This window comes from Aphanomyces astaci, assembly GCF_000520075.1.
Source record: "Aphanomyces astaci strain APO3 unplaced genomic scaffold supercont1.15, whole genome shotgun sequence".
In the NCBI taxonomy this organism is placed as follows: domain Eukaryota; phylum Oomycota; class Saprolegniomycetes; order Saprolegniales; family Verrucalvaceae; genus Aphanomyces; species Aphanomyces astaci.
This window is the reverse complement of record NW_009798278.1, coordinates 48,983-70,217: the sequence shown is the minus strand read 5'-3', so window position 1 is coordinate 70,217 and position 21,235 is coordinate 48,983. Positions and strand designations below refer to the sequence as shown.

General features: G+C 51.2%; 10 protein-coding genes across 16 annotated transcripts; 7 read left to right on the top strand and 3 right to left on the bottom strand.

Annotated features, from left to right (window-relative positions):
• Positions 1-919: 919 nt before the first annotated feature.
• Positions 920-2,048, top strand: H257_07242 (hypothetical protein). 3 transcript variants are annotated; one of them, XM_009832698.1, is made up of 2 exons: positions 920-1,124; positions 1,174-2,048. In XM_009832698.1, exons 1-2 carry the CDS (start codon positions 938-940, stop codon positions 1,986-1,988), a joined length of 1,002 nt encoding a protein of 333 aa, XP_009831000.1. In that variant the 5' UTR covers positions 920-937; the 3' UTR covers positions 1,989-2,048. The 3 variants fall into 3 exon arrangements, with proteins under 3 accessions (XP_009831000.1, XP_009831002.1, XP_009831001.1); XM_009832700.1 differs by having other exon boundaries at positions 920-1,113; positions 1,174-2,041; XM_009832699.1 differs by having other exon boundaries at positions 920-2,041.
• A 546-nt stretch (positions 2,049-2,594) lies between these two features.
• Positions 2,595-5,204, bottom strand: H257_07241 (hypothetical protein). Of its 5 annotated transcripts, XM_009832696.1 has the most exons (8): positions 4,761-5,196; positions 4,610-4,681; positions 4,232-4,558; positions 3,594-4,175; positions 3,354-3,456; positions 3,247-3,293; positions 2,994-3,195; positions 2,595-2,684 (listed from the first exon to the last, which is right to left on the bottom strand). In XM_009832696.1, exons 1-7 carry the CDS (start codon positions 5,187-5,189, stop codon positions 3,007-3,009), a joined length of 1,749 nt encoding a protein of 582 aa, XP_009830998.1. In that variant the 5' UTR covers positions 5,190-5,196; the 3' UTR covers positions 2,595-2,684; positions 2,994-3,006. The 5 variants fall into 5 exon arrangements, with proteins under 5 accessions (XP_009830998.1, XP_009830997.1, XP_009830999.1 ...); XM_009832695.1 differs by having other exon boundaries at positions 2,994-3,293; positions 4,761-5,197; XM_009832697.1 differs by lacking the exon at positions 2,595-2,684 and having other exon boundaries at positions 2,933-3,195; positions 4,761-5,204.
• Positions 5,205-6,246: 1,042 nt separating this feature from the next.
• On the top strand, positions 6,247-7,170 carry H257_07240 (hypothetical protein). The gene is made up of 2 exons (XM_009832692.1): positions 6,247-6,736; positions 6,791-7,170. The coding sequence occupies exons 1-2, from the start codon at positions 6,272-6,274 to the stop codon at positions 6,962-6,964; spliced, it is 639 nt and encodes a 212-aa protein (XP_009830994.1). The 5' UTR covers positions 6,247-6,271; the 3' UTR covers positions 6,965-7,170.
• A 355-nt stretch (positions 7,171-7,525) lies between these two features.
• On the top strand, positions 7,526-8,814 carry H257_07239 (hypothetical protein). Its single transcript, XM_009832691.1, has 2 exons — positions 7,526-8,376; positions 8,462-8,814. The coding sequence occupies exons 1-2, from the start codon at positions 7,567-7,569 to the stop codon at positions 8,771-8,773; spliced, it is 1,122 nt and encodes a 373-aa protein (XP_009830993.1). The 5' UTR covers positions 7,526-7,566; the 3' UTR covers positions 8,774-8,814.
• A 549-nt stretch (positions 8,815-9,363) lies between these two features.
• Positions 9,364-13,069, top strand: H257_07238 (leucine-tRNA ligase). Its single transcript, XM_009832690.1, has 4 exons — positions 9,364-11,257; positions 11,340-12,553; positions 12,629-12,707; positions 12,883-13,069. The coding sequence occupies exons 1-4, from the start codon at positions 9,389-9,391 to the stop codon at positions 12,988-12,990; spliced, it is 3,270 nt and encodes a 1,089-aa protein (XP_009830992.1). The 5' UTR covers positions 9,364-9,388; the 3' UTR covers positions 12,991-13,069.
• Positions 13,070-13,239: 170 nt separating this feature from the next.
• On the bottom strand, positions 13,240-14,351 carry H257_07237 (hypothetical protein). Its single transcript, XM_009832689.1, has 3 exons — positions 14,162-14,351; positions 13,903-14,119; positions 13,240-13,852 (listed from the first exon to the last, which is right to left on the bottom strand). Exons 1-3 carry the CDS (start codon positions 14,336-14,338, stop codon positions 13,407-13,409), a joined length of 840 nt encoding a protein of 279 aa, XP_009830991.1. The 5' UTR covers positions 14,339-14,351; the 3' UTR covers positions 13,240-13,406.
• Positions 14,352-14,495: 144 nt separating this feature from the next.
• H257_07236 (hypothetical protein) lies at positions 14,496-15,527 on the top strand. The gene is made up of 6 exons (XM_009832688.1): positions 14,496-14,618; positions 14,669-14,803; positions 14,850-14,972; positions 15,032-15,130; positions 15,177-15,310; positions 15,359-15,527. The coding sequence occupies exons 1-6, from the start codon at positions 14,501-14,503 to the stop codon at positions 15,476-15,478; spliced, it is 729 nt and encodes a 242-aa protein (XP_009830990.1). The 5' UTR covers positions 14,496-14,500; the 3' UTR covers positions 15,479-15,527.
• Positions 15,528-15,838: 311 nt separating this feature from the next.
• H257_07235 (hypothetical protein) lies at positions 15,839-17,167 on the top strand. Its single transcript, XM_009832687.1, has 5 exons — positions 15,839-16,013; positions 16,075-16,206; positions 16,275-16,338; positions 16,386-16,678; positions 16,725-17,167. The coding sequence occupies exons 1-5, from the start codon at positions 15,855-15,857 to the stop codon at positions 16,980-16,982; spliced, it is 906 nt and encodes a 301-aa protein (XP_009830989.1). The 5' UTR covers positions 15,839-15,854; the 3' UTR covers positions 16,983-17,167.
• A 45-nt stretch (positions 17,168-17,212) lies between these two features.
• Positions 17,213-18,253, bottom strand: H257_07234 (hypothetical protein). The gene has a single exon (XM_009832686.1). It carries the CDS (start codon positions 18,229-18,231, stop codon positions 17,449-17,451), a length of 783 nt encoding a protein of 260 aa, XP_009830988.1. The 5' UTR covers positions 18,232-18,253; the 3' UTR covers positions 17,213-17,448.
• Positions 18,254-18,798: 545 nt separating this feature from the next.
• Positions 18,799-20,221, top strand: H257_07233 (hypothetical protein). The gene is made up of 2 exons (XM_009832685.1): positions 18,799-19,114; positions 19,161-20,221. Exons 1-2 carry the CDS (start codon positions 18,852-18,854, stop codon positions 20,044-20,046), a joined length of 1,149 nt encoding a protein of 382 aa, XP_009830987.1. The 5' UTR covers positions 18,799-18,851; the 3' UTR covers positions 20,047-20,221.
• Positions 20,222-21,235: the final 1,014 nt, after the last annotated feature.

Below are 21,235 nucleotides of genomic sequence, written 5' to 3'. Positions count from 1 at the left end.
ATAATTACTGACAGTAGATTCAAACACAAGTCAATTTACGGTTAAATGTTTGGATTTGGCTGTGAAGTTATATACTGTAAATGTAAAGATGTCCACTCCTATTAATAGACGACGGAAATCTTTACCCAGTGGTATTGTTGTGTTTATTCTGCAGTGGTCGCAGGTATCGAGGGGACAAATGCGTGTTTTGTAAGCTACATATTGAATTTTTTATTCAAAATTTGTATGTATGTAGTCCTCAGCTCCATTAAAATAACCTTCATTGGGCTGAATGTCCAAAACTTACAGTTAATATCTTGTGAGATACAACAACAAAACTGACCAGGAACGGGCTATTGAAGTTAATAACCTCTCCAAATACATACAATAGATTTCGCGAGGTTCTCTTGAATGCATAATTAATTGTTGCAAATTCAAGTCAGATTAATCCTCTCAAAAAACTAATATTTGCATGTTAACCTAACCACTGGTCGCCTCGCTGGAGCATGAATCACGCAATCGAGGTGAATATGATTGGTCAGTTGACTTACTGGAGTCCAGTACTCCAACAAAAATTCCAACAAATTTACTGGAATATTTGTTGGAGTAGTGGAGTCCAGTAACTTTTTTACTGGCTATTGGTACTGGTGCGAACGGTTTTTTTGGAGTTCCAGTAAATCGCCCAATAAAATTGTTGGGATCTCAGAACTGCTGGTACCAGTGCAGATGCTCTAACATAATTCATGGAACAATATTAAATTACCAAGGGTTTCTTTGTTAATAATTTTATCTAATCATATCAATTCTAAATTGGGCAAGAAGTCGCAAATTAATTACTACGTAGTACTACGAAGTATAAATGTTCGGAGTGGACTATGAATGTCAACCCAATACAAATCCGGATAATATCCAACATGACGCTTCAAGATTTTATTTCTCTCCGACAGCCACGAAGCGGATGGACGAATACTTGTCGTTATTGACAGAGGGGATGGTGCGTAATGGAGTACTTGTGGGTGAGACATGGGAATCTCTGTGCGCGAGGAAAGTGAAGGCGCCCCCATCAGCAGTAGCCGCGTCAATCCCTCGGTCGAAGGAGCTGTCGCCGGACGAAGCCCAAGTCGCCAGAACTCTGTATGCCACGGGCACGTCGTCGTTCTCTTGTGGTTGATCATTTCTCATGCCAATTCTCAGGCGTGGTCGACAATCCCGACTTGGATCTCGACGATATCGTGCTGGAGATGCTGGAGCGCCGCCACGACCGGATCACAAAGTCGGACGTCGAACGGGCCGACGCACTGCGCCGGTTCGTCCTCCCGACTTCGTCGCCGCCGCCCCTGCTCAAAATCAAACAGTCATCCAACAATTCGCTTGGTCAACCCATGGTGTTCACGCCTATCCAATTTGCCTCATACTTTGGCGAGACCAACGTTGTCCATGCCTTGCTTTGCCAGCACCCGTCCCAGGTCGAAGACGGGCTCATGGAAGCAAGTCGCCAAGGGTATTTGGCCATCGTCCAGATGCTCTTGTCGACTCTACCACTTCTGCGGAATCCCCATGCAGTCGGACGGGCGTTTGTGCTGGCCACCACGCACTGCCACGTGGATGTCATGGCGCACATGTATCCGCATGTCAACAGCGACCTCCTGTGCAAGGGCGACTGGTGCAGCCGCGACCAGCTTGGTTTGCGGTACATTGCAGCGGCCGTCCACGCGGCGGTGGAGCAGAACAGCGTGGACGCATTGACGTGGTTACTGCAGTGGAATCATCTCCATAAGTTCGAGCTCGAACGAGCCTTCATGGTAGCCATGCGTCGCGCAACTAGCCAGGCCTCGAACGAAGAGGTTCTTCGACATCTCCCCCTCCTCTGTGCGTTTGTCCACCACCAGCCGTTCTTGGCGTCGGTCATGGCTCGAGATTACAAGGATTCAGACCAAACCAACGCCCGCCAAGCTAAGGCCGTGACGTCGTACCTATTGGCCGACCTCCACACCAACAAAGCAATGTGATTGTGTTAATAATACCACTTAAGTATAATGATGCACCACGAATTTAAATGGGATTCCACGAAATATACCAGATATTTTTCGAAATTAACCGCAATATTAATGGTGTAGTACTCGCAAGTTAATTTAAGGTGCTCGATCCATTTTAAGGTGTACGCGAATTAGCCAATCGATTCCTAGAAAGTCAATTTTTAACCTAACCGCCCAAAAAATATGCAAATAGGTATACAAATACTAAGCTTAAAATGGTGTTGGACTGCTTGATTTCAGCTGTTTGTGGACAAAGTGAATGATAATGCATTATAACAGAGAACATATCTCAGTCATAACTCCCGAATAGGCCTGGATTTTGGCTTCACATAACATATTCCAGAATTATAATATGATACCTACGAGTCGAGTTACATGCCTTCCACGGCAGCATCTTGGAAAAAGTGTTCTGAAATTGGACTTTTACTTTACCGTACCTTTCGATTCAATGTTGGAGTGGTACAGCCAGGAGTACCACTGGAAAATTTGATATTCATTGCCTTTAGACATAAATATCCTTTCAGAAATAATGCCTCTCTACGACGCGATAACTCACGAGCAAACTTGAAGCGACTTCCTGCAGATTTCAGCATGCAAACTTGAGCTTGTAAACTGACATTGACACCTCCATTCACTTTCCATTATGTCGTGGCCGTCCCATCGCAAGCCCTAGAAATGTACTTGTATGATTTCAATTTGAGTTTGATTGCCACAAAGAACTCCCATAAAATTATATTCCTCCAACATCACATAGAAATATTAATTTTGAATAGACTAGAAACAGAGTGGTTACAGCCGAGGACCACTCCAACATTGAATCGAAAGGTACGGTAGTCCTGCTGAACGTGTTACTACTGCGTAGTAGCACGAGGTATCTATTATAAAATCTGCACGCCAACAACCCAAATAACAGTTGACCAGAAGCACAAAGTACACTAGTTACTGGTATACAACACCAATGTTACGTCGACTACATACGTATCTAACAAGGTTATGAGGAGTTGGTGTTGGGGGTGTAGCCGAGCTTGATGGCAATTTCACGCAAGTTGGCCCGTAGGAGAAAGCGCTGCTCTTCCGTGAGCTCGTGGGCGTCGCACATGGTTTCGATAAAGTATCGGATCTGGGTAATCGGCACGTCCATCTCGAGCATGCTCAGTGTAAACGACCCCAACTGCCCAAACTACTCGACACACTTAGCAACCCCCATCCAACAAGACTCGTGTAACTATACCACAATATTGTGCACCAAACTCACGGCTTCTTCGCGACTGAGCACTCCTACGCGGCGTGCCATTGTTATAATTGTTATAATATTATATAACTCTGGAAAAAATGTACCGTCACTTCGAGGCACGTTTGACGGCAAATCTTCCCATGCGCACCGTCTCGGTGTCTTGTGCAGTTCTTCGCCAATCGCCAGCATTAACGCTTTTTCCCAAAACTACAAATATAAAACCAAAAATTTAAACCCCATCATGACCATATATCATAGCCAGGATATTTATATATATATGCATGTATTTATAAACATATAATATGTTGGCCATGATCCTGTTGTGGAGCGTTTTGGTTGGATACCTTGGGGTTGCTCCAAATTACGTGGCCCTTGACATCTTCTTGCACGTATCGCCGAATATGCCGCTGGTCCGCCGCCACTATGTCGTCTGCGACATGGTGGTCTGGCGGAATCATGTAAAACGTAGCCGACAGCATCATCGCCGTCTTGGCCGCTTTGGTGTCATCATGCAGCACACACGCATCGAAGAATGCGAGAAAGCACTGGACGAGTCGGCGGAATTTGAGTGGACACGCCACTTTTGTGCCCAGACTGCGCTGGCGGTTCAGCGTCTGTACAAACAGTTGGCGCGCCTCGGCAGAACTGCAATCTGCGACGGCGGCGGGGGGGTCGTGCTGGTCGTCGTCCAGTACTTCGCTTTGGTCGTCGAAATGACTGGACAGGAGCGCCGCCAAGTCGTGGGGAACGTCTGGTTCGTGTGGCAAATGGGCTGTCGTCGTCGTCGTCGGGGGGGGAGGGGTCCACGTGCGTGACCCAGGAAGAGTATGTGACAGAGGGGTCATCTCTTCTTGGTTGGTCCATTGCCAGTCCAACAGCGACAATGCTTTGCCTTGAAAATGCAAATTGTCGGGATGGCGGTGGTTCTACACAGCAGCATCGATTGATAAGTCTATTTCTTTTTTGCTGTTGCTTTGTATACATGAATAAGCAGCTGAACGTCCCCGGCGCGATCCATGCGCACAACGTGCGCTTCCAGCTGCTGGAGCTGCTTTTCTCGGAATTTGATGTGCTCCTTCTCAACGGACAGCCACAGCTTCATGCACGCGCCTAGCTGGTCCCGCCGCTCCTCTTCTGCGCGCTGGTACGCCACGCTTACGGCCATGCTCATCTCATCCCTGGACACGATCGTCTGGAGTAGATGCGTCTTGGCCTGAGCTTTCTCGGCTACCGACCGGTTGACTTCTAGTTCGGCTGTCTTGACGCGGTATGCTAGCCGCTGCAGCTCGAACGACGGCACGCCAATCTCCTACAAGTCTTCGTATATTAGGATCATCCATGTGTTGTTGGGAAGTCGTACGTGCAATGCATCGTCTTGTCGAATGACGGCGTCCTCAAAGTCCTGCCGCGCGACATCGCACACGTCTTTGGCCTAGCATGTCCCGCTCTTGTGAGAATAGATGAACGTGGTCAAGAGAAGAGATATAGATGACGGTTGGTGATGTATATACCTTGCGTTGCTGGGCTTCTGCGGCAGTGTACTCGTCGTTGACGCGAGCGAGCTCGGCCTGCAACGTTTGAATGTAGCTTGTGGATGCCTCTTTCAGGGACACGAGGGGCCGGGCCACATGCTCGTCGACCACTTGCGTCCACGTGAGTTGCTGCGTGTTGAGCGTGTGCAAGTACGTGTGCCACTGGTTTAGCACGCCTTTGACGGACGTTCCTGGCTCTTCGAACTCGCCCAGTTCGCCCACTTCGCCCAGGTACGTCAGCATCGCGTCGGCACATTTTCGTTCAGCGGTGTTCTTCTTCTTGATGAACGCGAGTAAGTTGGCGACAGAAGTCTGTCCCTTCTCCGCATTCTCGTAGATCGCGCTGAATGGCATCTGGCAAAACGTCCGTCGGCTCTGGTTCTCTTCGTCGGCCAACAGGTCTTGCATCCTTGAAGATATTTTCCAAAATGCAACATGCCTCCGGATAACAAAGTATCCGAATAATGATCAACCGGATATTTTTTTCCGTAGAGGGCGATTCAGAGTAGTGAAGGAATAATCCCAGAGTTGACTTTAGTTTACTGGAGCAGCTCGTTTGCAACAGTGAAATGCATTACTATACATTACTCGTCGTTCAAAAGCAAACTCTAACGTTAGCCTTCTGCAGAGGAATGTGTTGCGTTGCCTGGGCGGCTCCCTGCTAGTTCGTCAGGCTGCCACGTGGATACTGGCGGCGTCTGTTGACATATGCGATATGCTCTCTTGCACCCTGTTTGGCTTCAACATCGTCGAAGAATTCGTTATCATGTTTACTTGATGCAGCCTGTAATAGCCTATTTATCGTTGCTTAACGCTTCCTGAAAGGTGACGATGCTGGCAACGCCATACACACACGCCATGACGTTGGTGAATTACCTGATATTTTGGCGCATATTTGCCGTGTGGCTTTGGCTTTACCTTCGAAATTCGGTTCGCGGTACAGCACACCACTTTGGAAGAAACAGACATTTTTCACAAAGACCTGTTTTGAATCGCAGTTTTACCACGACAAAGAAGTGTATGTACTGTGAAAACCATGCCATGTACTGTACTGGTAATGTTAACGTTGACGTTAGTACATGTAGGTAGTATCGTTGGTTGGTGGCCCAACTTTTGTGTCATAAGCAACAGCCCCTTTTTTATTCGGGGCAACTTATACTACTTGTGTATGCACCCACTTGGACGAGCTTGTCCAGTCAAATTCAACGGAGATATGACAAGGTACATACATGATAACGAGACACAAATTGCGTTGTGGGCAACAAGCCCTCTCTTGCTTCTACAGGTACATACATAGATCTACGGACGCTCCCTCCCCGCAGCAATTGTTGTAGTTCAGATAGCAATCCAACATTTCCCATCTGCATGCGCTACTCTTTCTTCCAGCTGGGCGACCTACCCGGTATACGGTAGCTTCGAATTACGATAACGCGGCAACGCTGAATAAATTCGTGCGATTTCATTTCAAAAGTACACCGTACCGAAACAACATGCCCCGCGCAAGAGGATGGGTGTGGGAGCATTACGAGACCAAAGTTGACGCGAGGGGGCGACAAATGACTGCGTGCATCTACTGTGACAGCAGCCTTGCCGGCCGTGGCAACCCCATTCGAATGACGCGGCACTTGGCGCTGTATTGTTTGGCAGTGCCAAGGGCCGTCAAGGCGAAGGCCGCCCACGCTGTGAACAAGCCACCCGCCGCCGCTAGCATTAACCCAAGCGTTGGCAACCAAGCTTCGTCCATCGTCTCCGACGACATCAAGATGGAAGATTTCGCAGACCACGGCGACGATTGGGCAAGTAGCGATGGCTCCGAGGATGAAGGCCAACAAGACAAATCCAGGATACTTGCGGTGTTGAGTCCGATTCAAAGCGAAGTCCACCGGTCCCCGCATCTTGCCGAAAAGGAACAAGATGGATTGCTTTTGTCGCAGTACTTGGCCCCCACGGCCGATGTAATCATCGTTGGTTTAGTCGACACTTGAAATACTCATATATACAACGACTAGGAATTGTTGGCCCGTGCGCTTTCAAGAACAAACTTATCTGCTCAAGACGTGGCCTGCCCTGAGTGGAGGGACTTCTTTGCCTCTGTTGGGTACGTCCTGCCTTCGCTGCAAACGATGGAGCAATTGATCGCAACGCTGTCGTCTCAAATGCGATATGGTGGGGCGAATGAATGAAGGTCGACAGTGCTGTATCCCTTGGATGGACCCACAACTGAAATAGCACCTACAAGGCCCACCCGCATTGACAAATTGAACGTCGCTCGCATATTTGTGATCGTACAAGATCGCAAATGATCCATTTTAGCTAGCTAACGCACTTTATGCAACGTCACTGCACACTGTACGACAATATTACAGTACCACACGCTACTAGTACAATACTACGTAGTATATCGCATTGCACGGTATACCTACGTACTGTATTTTGAACTCTGCATTTTGTGTATAGTCGGGATTGCCCTACTGTACGAGTATTTGATGATGATAACAGCACTCCGTTAAGGATGACGGCATCTCCGCATATCGTCGAACATTTTAGCGTACTAAAACCAGCAATGTCTCTCGATATAGGTCGATATAGGTAAGCAATTAATCTCACAGGTAAGCAATTCTGTTGGATTAAGCTGAGTATTTATAAATGATTTGTTTAATGCATATTTAGGAGTACTAATAAAAAATTGGTTATCAATTACTGGCCAATCAAATGCCGCGAATCCGATCCAAGAATAACTCAACGCAATCTTTCCATCCGCCATCCATCCCTCCATCCGACCTTCATGGGCTCCCTTTTGTCGACGAATGAGGTCGTCGAAGGGGACTGCAACATGATGACCACACAAGAAATCTCAGCGTTTTATGCGAATCTACACACGAATGTCAGTGCCAAGTTTGTGAAAAAACATCGAGTCAAGACGTCAGCAACGGCCGCGTCCGTGCAGGCGATGCTCGTCCAGCAGACCCATCCTTTGTTTGGCCCACCAACGGCGCCGCTAATCCCATTCGGCCGACTGTCTCGAGCTAATTCCGTGGACTCGCTCCATGCGGACACGTTGACGAGTGAGGAAGTGGCCGTGAAAGACTTGAACGCTCGGTGCGATCACGACACCACTGCCTTGTTCGTCGCCATCCAGGCCTTCCAGGCATCCTGCTCATCGCAAGACGAGTTCTGCCACGGTTTGTCTCATTATCGCCGCGCCGTGAAGCTATGGAGCCATCACCTGGCGACTTGCAATGCCCAGTTGGACTCGATTCCGAAGCTCTTGACGGCCAAAGCTGGTGTCGCCGCAGCCAAGTTCGCGTACCGCCACCCCACCATGGACGCCCGGCTGTCCCAGCTGCATGTGGCCAAGGTGCTGGAAGAGGGTACGCCCTTCTACGCCCGAGCGTTTAGCCAGCACATGACGCTTCTAGCGAAGCAGCAGGCGTGGGACGAAAGTTTGCTGTGCAAAGGCACCCGCGACACGGCGCAGCCTAGTGCTTTTGTCGACCGAAGTGTGGTGGAAACGATCTTTAATTTGGTAGCGTTGGCTCCGTTTTTCGACGAGAACCTCGTGCTCGAAGCAGTGCAATTGGCGGACTTGTTCCAGGTACACTAACCAGTTGGCGTATTGGTGTTCCCAGGCAGAACATGAATGACGCATCAAATGAGGTTGGTTGGTTGTATGCTTGTAGGTACATCCAAAGCAGTTTTGGTGGACCGTCGTGCGTAGCTGTGTGACAACCAACCAGGGCGAGCTGCTGCTGTGGATGATGCCTGACATGCCCATTGTGTCAAGAAAGGAACACGTCCAAGCATTCGTCGACGCCCAGCAGTTTGAAACTGCCAAGCGGATCGCGGGGGATGCCAAGGACCCTGCCGAACAAGCCAACCTGCTGGACGTCGTTCAACGAGCCGTTGTTGCCTCCACCCTGCAGCCAGACATGGAACCCCCGCCAGTCCGTCCAAGGCAGGGTAGCGTTGCGAGTTATGATGGTAGCATTTAGTAATACTATAAGTACTACTTATACATCACCACCACTCGGCAAGTGTCGCCACGTCATATACTAGATACTAGTATGTGGGAACTCAAGGCACTGGTACTTGTCGTCGAGTGGTTGCAGCTGCGAATCGCACATCGCTCTCATCAATGCAGTACATGTAAGCTTACATGTACTGTACTACGTATGCCGCATGAATAACTAGTAGTACTACGTCCTACTATACGTATACTATTAATATTTTAATATTAATAGTATACTTCGAAGTAGATGCCAAGCGTCAGGTCGTGATTACACTACTGTATTCGCACAGTGCCACAAGAATTGTTTGTTATGAGAATGTAGGTCTTCCCTTGTTTCAAGATTGAGTGCGATACTTAATGGAAGGGTGTCCATTCCTCCAAGTTTGCGCCGAAGCCAAGCCTCGCTCCTTCATGGCCCCATACAAGATGTAAACTTCTATAGCAATCTATAGATCTGGTTCCTATCTCGCGACGACTTTTGCAATCCTTCGCATTTGCAGGATACTGATCGACCCATTGAATTTACTTTAATGAAGGGTATTGACCATCATTCCGCATTCGGTTTTTGATCGGGTGGAGAAGGGGACTTTTTGAAAGGATGGCGGGTGCCGACAACGTGTCTGTGAAGCTGAGCGGCATGGACATCGCTGTGGAAGAGAAGAAGTTTGGACGTCGCAACCACTTGATTGCCATCGAAGAGGATGTGCAACGACAATGGGAAGAAGCCAAGGTGTTTGAAGGCACCGTGAAGGACGGCCAGAAGAAGTTCCTTGCCACGTTCCCGTTCCCATACATGAACGGCATGATGCACATTGGCCACGGGTTCACGATCACCAAGGCTGAGTTCGCGACGCGGTACCATCGCCTCAAGGGTGAGAACGCGCTGTTTCCGTTCGCGTTCCATTGCACGGGTATGCCGATCCAGGCCGCGGCCAACAAGTTGAAGGCCGAACTCGAGGAATTCGGGTTCCCCCCTCAATTCCCTGTCGATGCCGTCGTTGAGCCGGTGGCACCTGCCGCCGCGCAGACGTCCGAGAACAAGGCCAAGGGCAAGAAGTCCAAGCTCGTGGCCAAGACTGGCGGCGTCGTGCGCCAGTACGACATCTTGGCCAAGATGATCGACGACAAGGAACTCATCCCCAAGTTCACAGACCCGACGTTCTGGCTGCAATACTTTCCTCCATTCGGGGAAGCGCATCTCCGTCGCTTCGGGCTGGCCGTGGACTGGCGCCGGTCGTTCATCACGACGGACGTGAACCCGTTCTACGACGCGTTCATCCGGTGGCAGCTCAACACGCTCAAGGAACGGTCCCGCGTGTCCCGCGGCAAACGCCCGAACGTGTACTCGCCCCTGGACAAGCAGAACTGCGCCGACCACGACCGCGCGACCGGCGAAGGTGTCGGGCCGCAAGAGTACACGATCGTCAAATTGCAAGTCAAGACGCCGCTGCCCGCGCACCTGAGCTCCCTCTCGGGGTTCAACGTGTACCTGGCGCCGGCCACGCTTCGCCCAGAGACCATGTACGGCCAGACCAACTGCTTTGTGCTGCCAGACGGCGACTATGGCGCGTACCGGATCAACGAGACCGACGTGTTTGTGATCTCGCGGCGATCGGCGCTGAACTTGGCACATCAGGACTTTAGCCGGACGTGGGGCCAAGTCGAGTGCTTGCTGGAGCTCAAGGGGTGGGACCTCCTGGGGCTGCCGCTGCTAGCGCCGTACGCCGCGTACGATACCGTGTACACGCTGCCGTTGCTGACGATTTCCATGGGCAAAGGCACGGGGGTGGTCACGTCCGTGCCGAGTGATGCGCCCGACGACTACGCGGCCCTTCGCGACCTCAAGCAGAAGCCGGCGATGCGCGAGAAGTACCACCTCACGGACGAGATGGTGTTGCCGTTTGAAGTCGTGCCAATCATCGACATCCCGGGCTACGGGTCCACGTCGGCGGTGGCCGTGTGCGACGAGCTCAAGATCCAGTCGCAGAACGACAAGGACAAGCTGGCCAAGGCCAAAGACTTGGTATACCTCAAGGGGTTTTACGAAGGCGTGCTGCTGGTGGGCAGCCAAACGGGCAAAAAAGTGTGCGATGCCAAGGCGGGCGTGCGCAAGGAGCTGCTCGACGCCGGCCTGGCCATCCCGTACTGGGAACCCGAGTCCACCATCATGAGCCGGACCGGGGACGAGTGTGTGGTGGCGCACCTGGACCAGTGGTATTTGCTTTACGGTACAGAGGATTGGAAGGCGCGCGTGAGCTCCCATATTGAAAACCCCCAGACATTCGAAACGTATAACCCGATTGCATTGGGCGAGTACCGATCGACGCTGGAGTGGCTCAAGGAGTGGGCCCCTTGCCGCCAGTTTGGGCTCGGCACGAAATTGCCGTGGGATACCGAGTTTGTGGTGGAATCGTTGTCTGACTCGACGATTTACATGGCATATTACACGATTGCGCACCACTTGCAGGTAAGATACGCATCGATAAAGTGTCGTTGGGCTACTCATTGGTTTAGAAACTGAAGTTTTGTGTGTGTATATTTTACTATAGAGCAACGTGGACGGGTCCCAAGGTGGCCCCCATGGCATCAAAGCAACCGACTTGACCAAGGAAGTGTTCGACTTTATCTTTTTGAACGGCCCAGTACCGGCGCAGTCGGCCGTGTCTGAGGCAGTGTGGCGCCAGCTCCAAGCCGAATTCGAGTACTGGTACCCCGTGGACTTGCGTGTGTCTGGCAAGGATTTGATCCGCAACCACTTGACTATGTGTCTGTACAACCACGCTGAGATCTGGGCCAACGACCCAGCCAAATGGCCCCGCAGTTTCTTCACCAATGGCCACGTGCTAGTCGATGCGGAAAAAATGTCCAAGTCCAAGGGCAACTTTTTGACGCTCGAGTACTGCTTCAAAGAGTACGGCGCGGATGCGACACGGTTTGCATGCGCTGACGCGGGGGATTCGATGGACGACGCCAACTTTTCGCGGGATACAGCGAATATGGCCATCCTTCGGCTGACCACGGAAGAGGAGTGGATCAAGAAGACACTGGACGACGACTTGCGCACGGGCGCGCTCAACTTTAACGACAAGATGTTTCACGCCCAAATGGACCAGCTTATCACTGCGACCGCCGACCACTTTGACAAGATGCAATGGCGCGACGGGTTCCAGTCTGCGTTTTTTGAGCTCCAGATCGCCCGCGATGCGTACCGAGATATCTGCACGCGCGGCGAGTTTGGGCTGCACAAGGACGTGATTGTACGCTTCATCGAGGCGCAGACGATCATGCTGGCGCCCATCTGCCCGCACATTTGCGAACACTTTTGGAAGCTGCTGGGCCACGCCGATTCGTTTGTGGCAAATGCGGCGTGGCCTGCCGTGACTGGCCCCACGGACTTTACATTGCTGCGCGCCGGCGACTTTTTGACCAAATCGCTCAAGCATTTCCGCGACGCTGTCATGAAGGGCGACGCGGTCAAAGGCAAGAAAAAGCCAGCGGCGATCGTCGAGCCCAAGAAACCCCCCACGCATGCGCATGTGTACTTGGCCAACGAGTTTCCATCGTGGCAGCAGACGGTGCTGACGTTCATGGCGACACTGTTTGACAAGGCGACCAAATCGTTCCCGGCCGACTTTATGGCCAAGCTCAAGGTGCTACTCAACTCCCACGACGCGCTCAAGAAGATGACGAAGAACGTGATGCAGTTTGCGTCGTTTGTCAAGGCGGACGCCGAACTGCGTGGCCAAGATGCGATCGAGTTGAGGTGAGACAGAGTTGAATATGTGAGACAGTGTTTCATGGGATGAAGACTCATGTGCACACTATTCTCAATATGTAGCATGCCGTTTGACCAGAAAGCCGTGTTGGAAAGCAACAAGCTGTACTTGCTCAAGTCGCTCGACCTGCAAGATATTTCGGTACGTGTCGTTGTGTGTTGGGAATATGTATATATATATACCTTGGTCGACGGCAAGGAATTGATATATTAGTTTTCCCCGAGTTATATAATATGTCTATATATATATCTTGGTCGACGGGAAGGAATTGATATATTAGTTTTCCCCGAGTTTGGCTAATATATTGGTGTTGTAGTTTTACAACGTGGATGGCCATGTGGCAGTTGAAGGGGGCGACGCCAAGAAGATTGAAGCCGCCGCTCCTGGAAAGCCCACGATTTACCTCTACTCTATCGACTTGTAACTCTGAATCGAGATGGGAGCTTGAGCCACCGGGAAGAATACTCGTGTTTCGATATGAATACACACTAGAAAATTGCATATTCGTGGCCTCTTGATGGGGATATATCCACATGCCCTTGAACGACCCAATGGATTGTACAGTAGTTACTGCATAGTACTACGTAGTACGATGTCATACTTGAGTACTACTGCAGTAACTTGGTCGATGCAACAACACCGGGATTCCCACCCTGGTACTGGCTGTATTGGTGGCCATTTGGGATCATTGTATTACTATTAATAGTACGTACTACTTAGTACGAGGCCAAACACATCATCTTAGGGTAGTTCTACCTAGTAGACAACAAGCACGGTCTAGAGCATCGCCACTCGGTCATGAATGACATGATCATTCCCAGTTGATTCTTCATATTTTCGTCACCATACATGGGGAATCAAGGTGGCGCGATGGCCGAGAGCGGCGGCGGCGGCGGGAAACGTAGCGACGTACCAAGCCTTGGCTCGATGGGCCGAGATGGATTGGTTTATGGCGACCCAAAGCGCAATGCGCATGAGGTTAGAGTTGCGGCCTTGGCTTAGGAGGACCAGCGACGTGTACAAGAGGACTTCAGCCCAGTAGAGCGGACTCCACGTGAGGTCGAACCAGTCGCCTTGGGGGATGGCGTACGAGATCGCCGACGACTTGATCGAGGCCAAGATGGCGTTGCATGTCATTTGGTGGACGGACGCGACGAGGAAGAGCGAGAGGCCGCCGAGTAGTACAAGCACGTCGAACCAGTGGAGCGACATGGGGTCGCGGGCGCCGTCGTCCAGCACGATGGACAGCGACACCATGATGTAATGACAGGTGCCGAGGATCAACGCTATGCGAATACGAGGGATGGTGATGGGATGGAGGGCGTGGATGTTCTACCTGCGGCATGCATTGTTGAGTCGCCGAACTGCGTAATGGACACGCTTTCCAGCATGCGACGAAACAAGTGGCATTGCAGACATACCAGGCAGATCAACGTTGGGCCGGAGCATGCCAACGGGGACGACGACATGCTCCACAGGATGGCGAGCACAAGGACGAGGCCATTCCATGTCCACCCCAGCAAGTAGAAGAAGCCAAACCAACTCTTGCGCACCTACACGTCAGTGTCAATTGCGTCGACGAATGGCAATCTCACCATGAACACGGAGGAAGAGCGAGTAGATTGAAGACGTCCATGGAGAGACAAACGGCGAAGAGGTGGCACCGCTGTACTCAGGAGCGCGGTGATGCTAAGCAGTCCCCAAACTGTCTGTAGGATGAGATTCAAGGTCGGTCCATTGTCACGGACACCCTGTTCAACATTCCACAGCATCGTTGAATTTTGCATGAAATCACGTTAAACAATAACCGCTTTTTGTCGGGGAGATCTTCAGTAAAATTGAGCAGGGACAAAACAAGTTAAAGTATCCCATAAGGTTAAACATTGTTGATTGGTCCATTCCGTCCATGATGGCACTCCAAACATCGTTTGAAAATGGAAGTGATCGCAAAGTTCACGCAAGATGGGTTGGCACGCGCCAAGCAGGCCCATCGCCTCTTTGTGACGTTGACTTATGCGCAAAGCTTGGACGGGTCCATTGCCGCTGTGCGAGGTACTCAAGTCTGGCCGTGGCTGCCGTTCATCATAATCCTTCTACCTCAGGCCAAACCACTCTGCTCAGCGGAGCAGCATCCATGACGATGACCCATCAATTGCGCACCATGCACGATGGCATACTCATCGGCATCGGAACACTTGTAGCAGACAATCCGTCGCTCACGGTTCGTCTGGTTCAAGGTACAGCAACAAGCCCTCGGTGCGGAGTCATTCTACTCTTTGGTAGGGCCGAGTCCACAACCATTGATCGTCGATGGAGATTTGCGATGTCCCCTTTCGTGCAAGCTATTCACCCATGATGCATGCAGAAAGCCTTGGCTGCTAGCCGTGGATGGCGGATGGAACGAAGGTAGGTCTTGTGCTGCCCAACCAAACGCGCTACGTAGCACATAACCCACGCCCGAGTAGACAAACTGGCACGAAAGGCAGCATTGGAAGCTGGAGGGGCCGTCATTATCATGTGCGCTGCCACTCCTAAAGGACGCGTGGACCTCGTGGATGCATTCCGTCCGTCGTGATGCATCATATCACCAAGTTTGATCATGGAGTGTAGGACAAATCCATGCTCGTGGTATCACCAGTGTGATGGTGGAAGGTGGGGCGTCCATCTTGACGAGTTGCTTGATGGTCCAAGCCACCGACAGTCAGTTTCTTAGCCACGGCATCGTCACCATTGCGCCACTTTTCGTATGTGTGCTTTATGCCATTGAAAAGAAAGTGATTTATTGGGCATAGGTCGGTGGCCTCAAAGGAGTTGCGGCGCTGTTACCTGCGTATCCACGCCTTCATCCTGTGCAAGTCGCGTCTCTCGGCAAAGACGTCGTGATGTTTGGTCCATTTGCACCGCCGCAGTAGAATGAGTTTAACCTAACCTGCTGGATCGCCGTGCCAACTCTGTACTTTTACTGTAACTATTATAATACTTAGTACCAGTAAACATCGAGTAGTAAGCTTACTCGGAGTGCCAGATACTGCTCATCAACGTCGGCGATAAAGTTACTGTACACTAACGTTAACGTTAAGCTTACATTTGTTATCCGCATCCCAAGACCAACCTGCGGGGAATTCGGCTGCCTTTTCGGCTAGCCAATCGGCATCCAGGGATTCGTTTACGCTGAGGTTCAAGCCGGCTGATTGGCTGGGTGACCACACCGATGTTCCGGGTAACGTTTATCCGGACGCGTTGTGGTTGATGATTTGCCTTGCATATCATAATTGTACTCCAATAAGAATGGCGAGTTACAGTGAATGGGAAAGCGTGCGCGACACCATTGCGTCCGAAGCCAGCAAGACGGTGGTGGTGCTCTTCGATGCGCCTTGGGCCGCTGCCAAGACAAAGATCGCCCTGAGTAACTTGGAATTGTTGCTTGGAGCCCATCGCACCGACCTGGTAGTACAGTGTCTGTCGACCTTGCTAAAATGATGATTCACAGAGATACATATGTACCTAGGTGTATGTGCGCGTGGATGCATCTCACATCGACGACGACGATGTGATTGACTTGGGTGTGGGCGAATTGCCTTTCATTCAAGTGTACACCCAAGGCACCCTCGTCGCTGGACTCGACGCGACCGATGCATTGGTTGGTCACGTCACCATGACGATCCATATTCACACAAATGTATTTGAAATGACTCGATATGAGTACAGGTGGCACGCAACTTGGTGCGATATATCGGCTGGCACGCCGGTGACAACAATGCCGTCGACAACGGTACGAGGCCGCCCGACGTTTCTTCTCGTGTGATCGTCGGTGTGTAGGCACCGTCGTGCCCGCCGTGGACTACGCCAAACTGACGTCGGTGGTGGACGCCATCACCAAAGGCGAGACTGACTTTATCGCCAACTGCGCGAATGTGTCGGCGGCCATCTGGGACGCCTTTCATGAGGCCAAGCGACCTGTGAACTGGGCCGGGTTTTACTTGAATCGTCCCGTGGAAAACTCAGACACGCGGCTGTTGGTGCTCGGGCCATTCCATGGCAAACCCGCATGCAAGCGTATCCAACTGCACAGCGGGGTATGCGGCGCGGCGGCGTCGACGCGACTCATTCAGGTAGCGTCGGCACAAATGACAATATATGACGACGTGTGCATCGTAGCGGATTCCAAACGTGCACGACTTCCCAGGACACATTGCGTGCGACTCTGCGTCGGCGTCCGAGCTCGTGGTTCCCGTCCTCGTCCAGGGCGACTTGATCGGTGTCCTCGATTTAGATTGTCCGGAACTGAATGGGTTTCATCAAGCCGACGCCGACGGATTGCAAGCGATTGTCGACTTGTTTGCGAATCGAACGCACTGGGACTCGCTGACGTTACCGGTGCGCAATTTGCCGCTGGAACCGCATCCCGAGCACTAATGACTTCGTGTGTATACCTACAGTGTACCTACCAAAAGTGTACAGTACACGACTGTCAACGAATACACTTAGTGTCACAATTGCAACAGACGAGTGGTATTGCCATCAAAAGGAAGCTATCCCCATCAAGCCTCCATCACACGTTGTTGATGGTATGGCCAGACACGAATACAGGATGAAACAGATTGAATCGTCTTGACCAAGGCCATACATACATAGAACACGCAACAGTGATACATTTTCATGTTGATGTAGCTAGCCATCTATATAGCTAGCTAGCTACCTTGCCTCTACTTTGCAAGAGTTGGAGTAGTTATTTAGGTTGAGTTATTCAAAGTCGAGTGCAGGGGTCGCACACCGAGGTATGTATATTGACAGTCGTAGTCACTTGTATTCGATGATGTCGTGTCTGCTTGCTGGGCCTTGTCAAGGGAACGGCCGTAGCAATATGTGTCCAATAGCTTGGTTATATGGACGCCGACGGTGTGGCGGCGCTAGTGACTTGGACGGCAATTGTTTGCAGCTGCTCGACAATCTTGATCGGCGCCGCCAGGCCAAACATTTTGATCATGCTCGATGGAATCGACCCGCCAAAGTCGACATGGGCGTACACGATGACGTCGCAATTGGCATGGTCCTTTGGCTCGGGGGTCAGAAGGTACCCTGTCAGCAGCGCTTGGCCGCGGGAGTACCCGACCTTGGCCCCAAAATCGTCGATGGATGTGACAGAGCGCGAGGCGATGGCGAGGCGGCCGTCTGGCAGGCGTTTCGACGTTGTGATGACGCAGAAATCGCGAGGGTCAATGACCATGAACCCGTGGGTCTCGAAGTACCGCAGGTCCGTGGCATCGTCGAACTGATGGACCACGTGCCCAGACCTTGTGAACTTGTCCAGGCGGGGTGCCATGTTGATGTCCGTCAAAATGCGAGCGCACGTGTCCGCGGACGCGTGAATTCTTCCCATGGTCTTCATCGCAGGCCATTCGCTGTTCTCCACGTCGCCCCAGTACACCTGGATACCTTTTCGCTTCTTGTCGGGGCCGACGTTCCACGTGCGAGGGACGATGCCATGGCCGCCGATTCGGGCAAGCAACATCGCTACGGACTCTTCCTTGAAGGCCTCTATGTTTTCCCGCACTGCCGATAGCTCCAGCACAGGATGGAGCCACACGGACTCTGGTACTTGCGTGACCGTGACCAGTGGTTCCGCACCCGTCGTTGGCACAGCAGCAACGTCAGCGGCGCTCATTTCATTGTCCGGATACGATCGCAGAAGTTGAAGATTGGCGAACGGAATGTATGTCCTCCTGAAAGGGCGTGCATTCCATATTGATTGGTATTGGTGGCCCTCTAGAGCTGCCGTCGATGCATACTCCGGAAGTAACGTTCTTTGCGAGCTGAAATGGTACTACTGCCTGGCTGCCCTACTACAATCCAAACCTCACAGACGATAGGTATATGAAGTACTGCTGTGTAGCCCTGTAAAAAATCATCGGCAGAGTTGGTCTGTCAGTCGCAACACCCAATATGCACATTCCAGTTGTTCGTGTATGCCGCGATCAATTGCTCTGGTATTTAAGAGGTCCTAGAAATGGACTATCAAGCAGTCTACAAACGATAATAGTAGTCATGGGATTACTGTAGTGATACGGTAACGTACAGTACTCTCTCTCTGTCAAGGTCAAGTTGTTGTAAGACGCGCATTTGCATTTATTTATTATTGTTGACGCAAACCCTTTCAAGGTCAAAATGAAGTCAAGTATTTTAAACTCAGGAACGAATCACTTGGTATTTTTATTCAATTAAAAATAAAAGCGTCGAGATTCCTTGACAGGCAGCATCGACAATAACATTGTTCCAATCATCATCATGACAAGCCGCCGTGTCCTGGGGTACGTTTGGTCGGTGTTTGTCGCGCAATGGCCGACGATTTCCAGTCACACCGAAGCTGCCGTTGAGCGCATTCGCACGTCCGAGCTGAGCGATGCCGTGCGGGACTTGTCTTCGTTCTCGCTGCACATGTTGCTTCGGTTCATGCAACTCGTGACGGCGCTGGTCCTTCTCCTCACGTCGGCGTCGGCTATCTACGCGTGCATGTACTACCTGGTCATGCCCACCAAGATCCTGCAGCGGTAACACGACGGTCTCCGCTTCCATCATCCTCATGACTTGTCGTAGACCGCTATACTTTGACTATGGAGTCCACAGCCTCGTCCTTCATGCTAACGAACACGTCCATTACACGCATCGCGACAACGTCGCCGCGTCGATCATTCATCTGCCCACAGCGACGCTCGATCTGTCCACGGGGCCCAATGGTCGAGATCAATGGACGTACGTGGATGTCGAGGACGCGGCTCCAGTGGCCGCGCTGACGCCAGGCGCCAAGTACGATCTCGTGGTGGATTTAGAGCTAGCGCAATCCGCCACGAACGTCGACATTGGCACATTCATGGTGCGGACCGAAGTGCTGTGGAACAACATCACCACCGCCCGCAGCGCTCGCCCGGTGTTTGTCCATCCAGGCCACTGGGTGGTTGACCTCTCGGCTCGCCTCGTGTGGCTCTTGCCGACATTAGTCTTCGGTCGCCATGGGTACATCAGTCAATCGCAGTCGATCCTGGCCATCAACGGCTACAAGGACCTGCGCCACCGCCCGCTCACCGCCGTCCGCGTCGAGCTCAGTCATCCGCGCGTGCAAGTGGCTCGGGCGTCGCTGAGTATCGTGGCCCAGCTGTCGGGGCTGCGCTATCTCATGTACCATTGGTTCACAGTCACTTCGACACTCGCTATCCTCAACATCGCCGGCGCCCAAGTGTTTGGATGCTTTGTCTTGTACTTGTACCTGACGTTTCCACCGGTGGATGAACCTCCAGCGGCGGACCACGATGATGGTGACAATGAAGGGGATGAGGAGCTACTCGGTGACCTTGCGAGCAATGACGAAGAAGAAGAAGGCAGTGGGCTGTGTGGAGACTTTAACACACAAGTGTTTACAGCCGAAAGCACGGCGCACCTGCGATGGCCATCGTCCCAACCACATGGAGCAGCCAAGGCGACGTAGTTGGCTAGTCCCCGACATCATACTGTACTCAAGAATCAACGCTAAATACCATACATGCTAATATGATTGTTAGACGATCAAGGAGCAGCACATTTCTACTGTAACTTATGGCCGTCAAAGTGCAACGACTGCACATTTGAGTTAACGCAAATGGCCAATAATTAAAATAATACGTCGAAGTACTTGAAAACTGAAAAGGGGCAACAATTAATCCGAGGGCAATAATTGACCGTTTACGTTACTACACCTTTTTTCGGTTAATTTCAGGACCTCACCATACTTTTTCGCGAAATGAACAACCAATTCGCGGCGGTTCCACTTCGTTCGTGGTATATTTGTTATATTTCGCCTGCAACCAAGAAGGTTGCAGTATATTTCAAGCGATGTTCGTTATGTGTCACTGTGTATGCGCTCAATTCAGCGAGTGCTCAATATATTTCGGGGTGGATTCGATATATTTCAATAAAAAATGTAAATCAATCTGACTTTCGACGTAAAATGCAATTCTTGGTCGATCAGGCTGCAACTTCCATGTCTTCCATGTTCTCCGCGGCCGTAGAAGTATTCCAGCCGCAACGAGCAACGGTGCAGGCGATTCACGTCGGCATCTGTAAATGTATAAGTTACATTTTCATCGACGATCCATACCTGCAATGACTTCGTCGGCGATGTACTCATACGAAACTCGTCACGAGTTTGTCCGTCAGGACGAGGTCCCATAAACGCAGCAAGGCGCTCGCGCAGCAACGTCTTGCTGTGGCTCGTCATTGTGGACCAATGATTCTCGATGGGGTCGGCGGCGTGGCTAGGACACGTCAACTAAGTACATAGGGTATGTATTGGAACGTACTGGTGTGGCAAGCGCTGCGGGAGGGGCTTGTTCCATCGACCGTCGTTTTGAAGAATGAGCGAAAGCCCGCGAGAACTTCGGTTGAAGTGATTCCTTTCTATTTTCGCTCGAAATATATCGATTGCACCCCGAAATATATTGAGCACTCGCTGAATTGAGCGCATACACAGTGAAATATAAGGAACGTCACTTGAAATATACTGCAACCTTCTTGGTTGCAGGCGAAATATAACGAATATACCACGAACGAAGTGGAACCGCCGCGAATTGGTTGTTCATTTCGCGAAAAAGTATGGTGAGGTCCTGAAATTAACCGAAAAAAGGTGTACCGTACCTTTC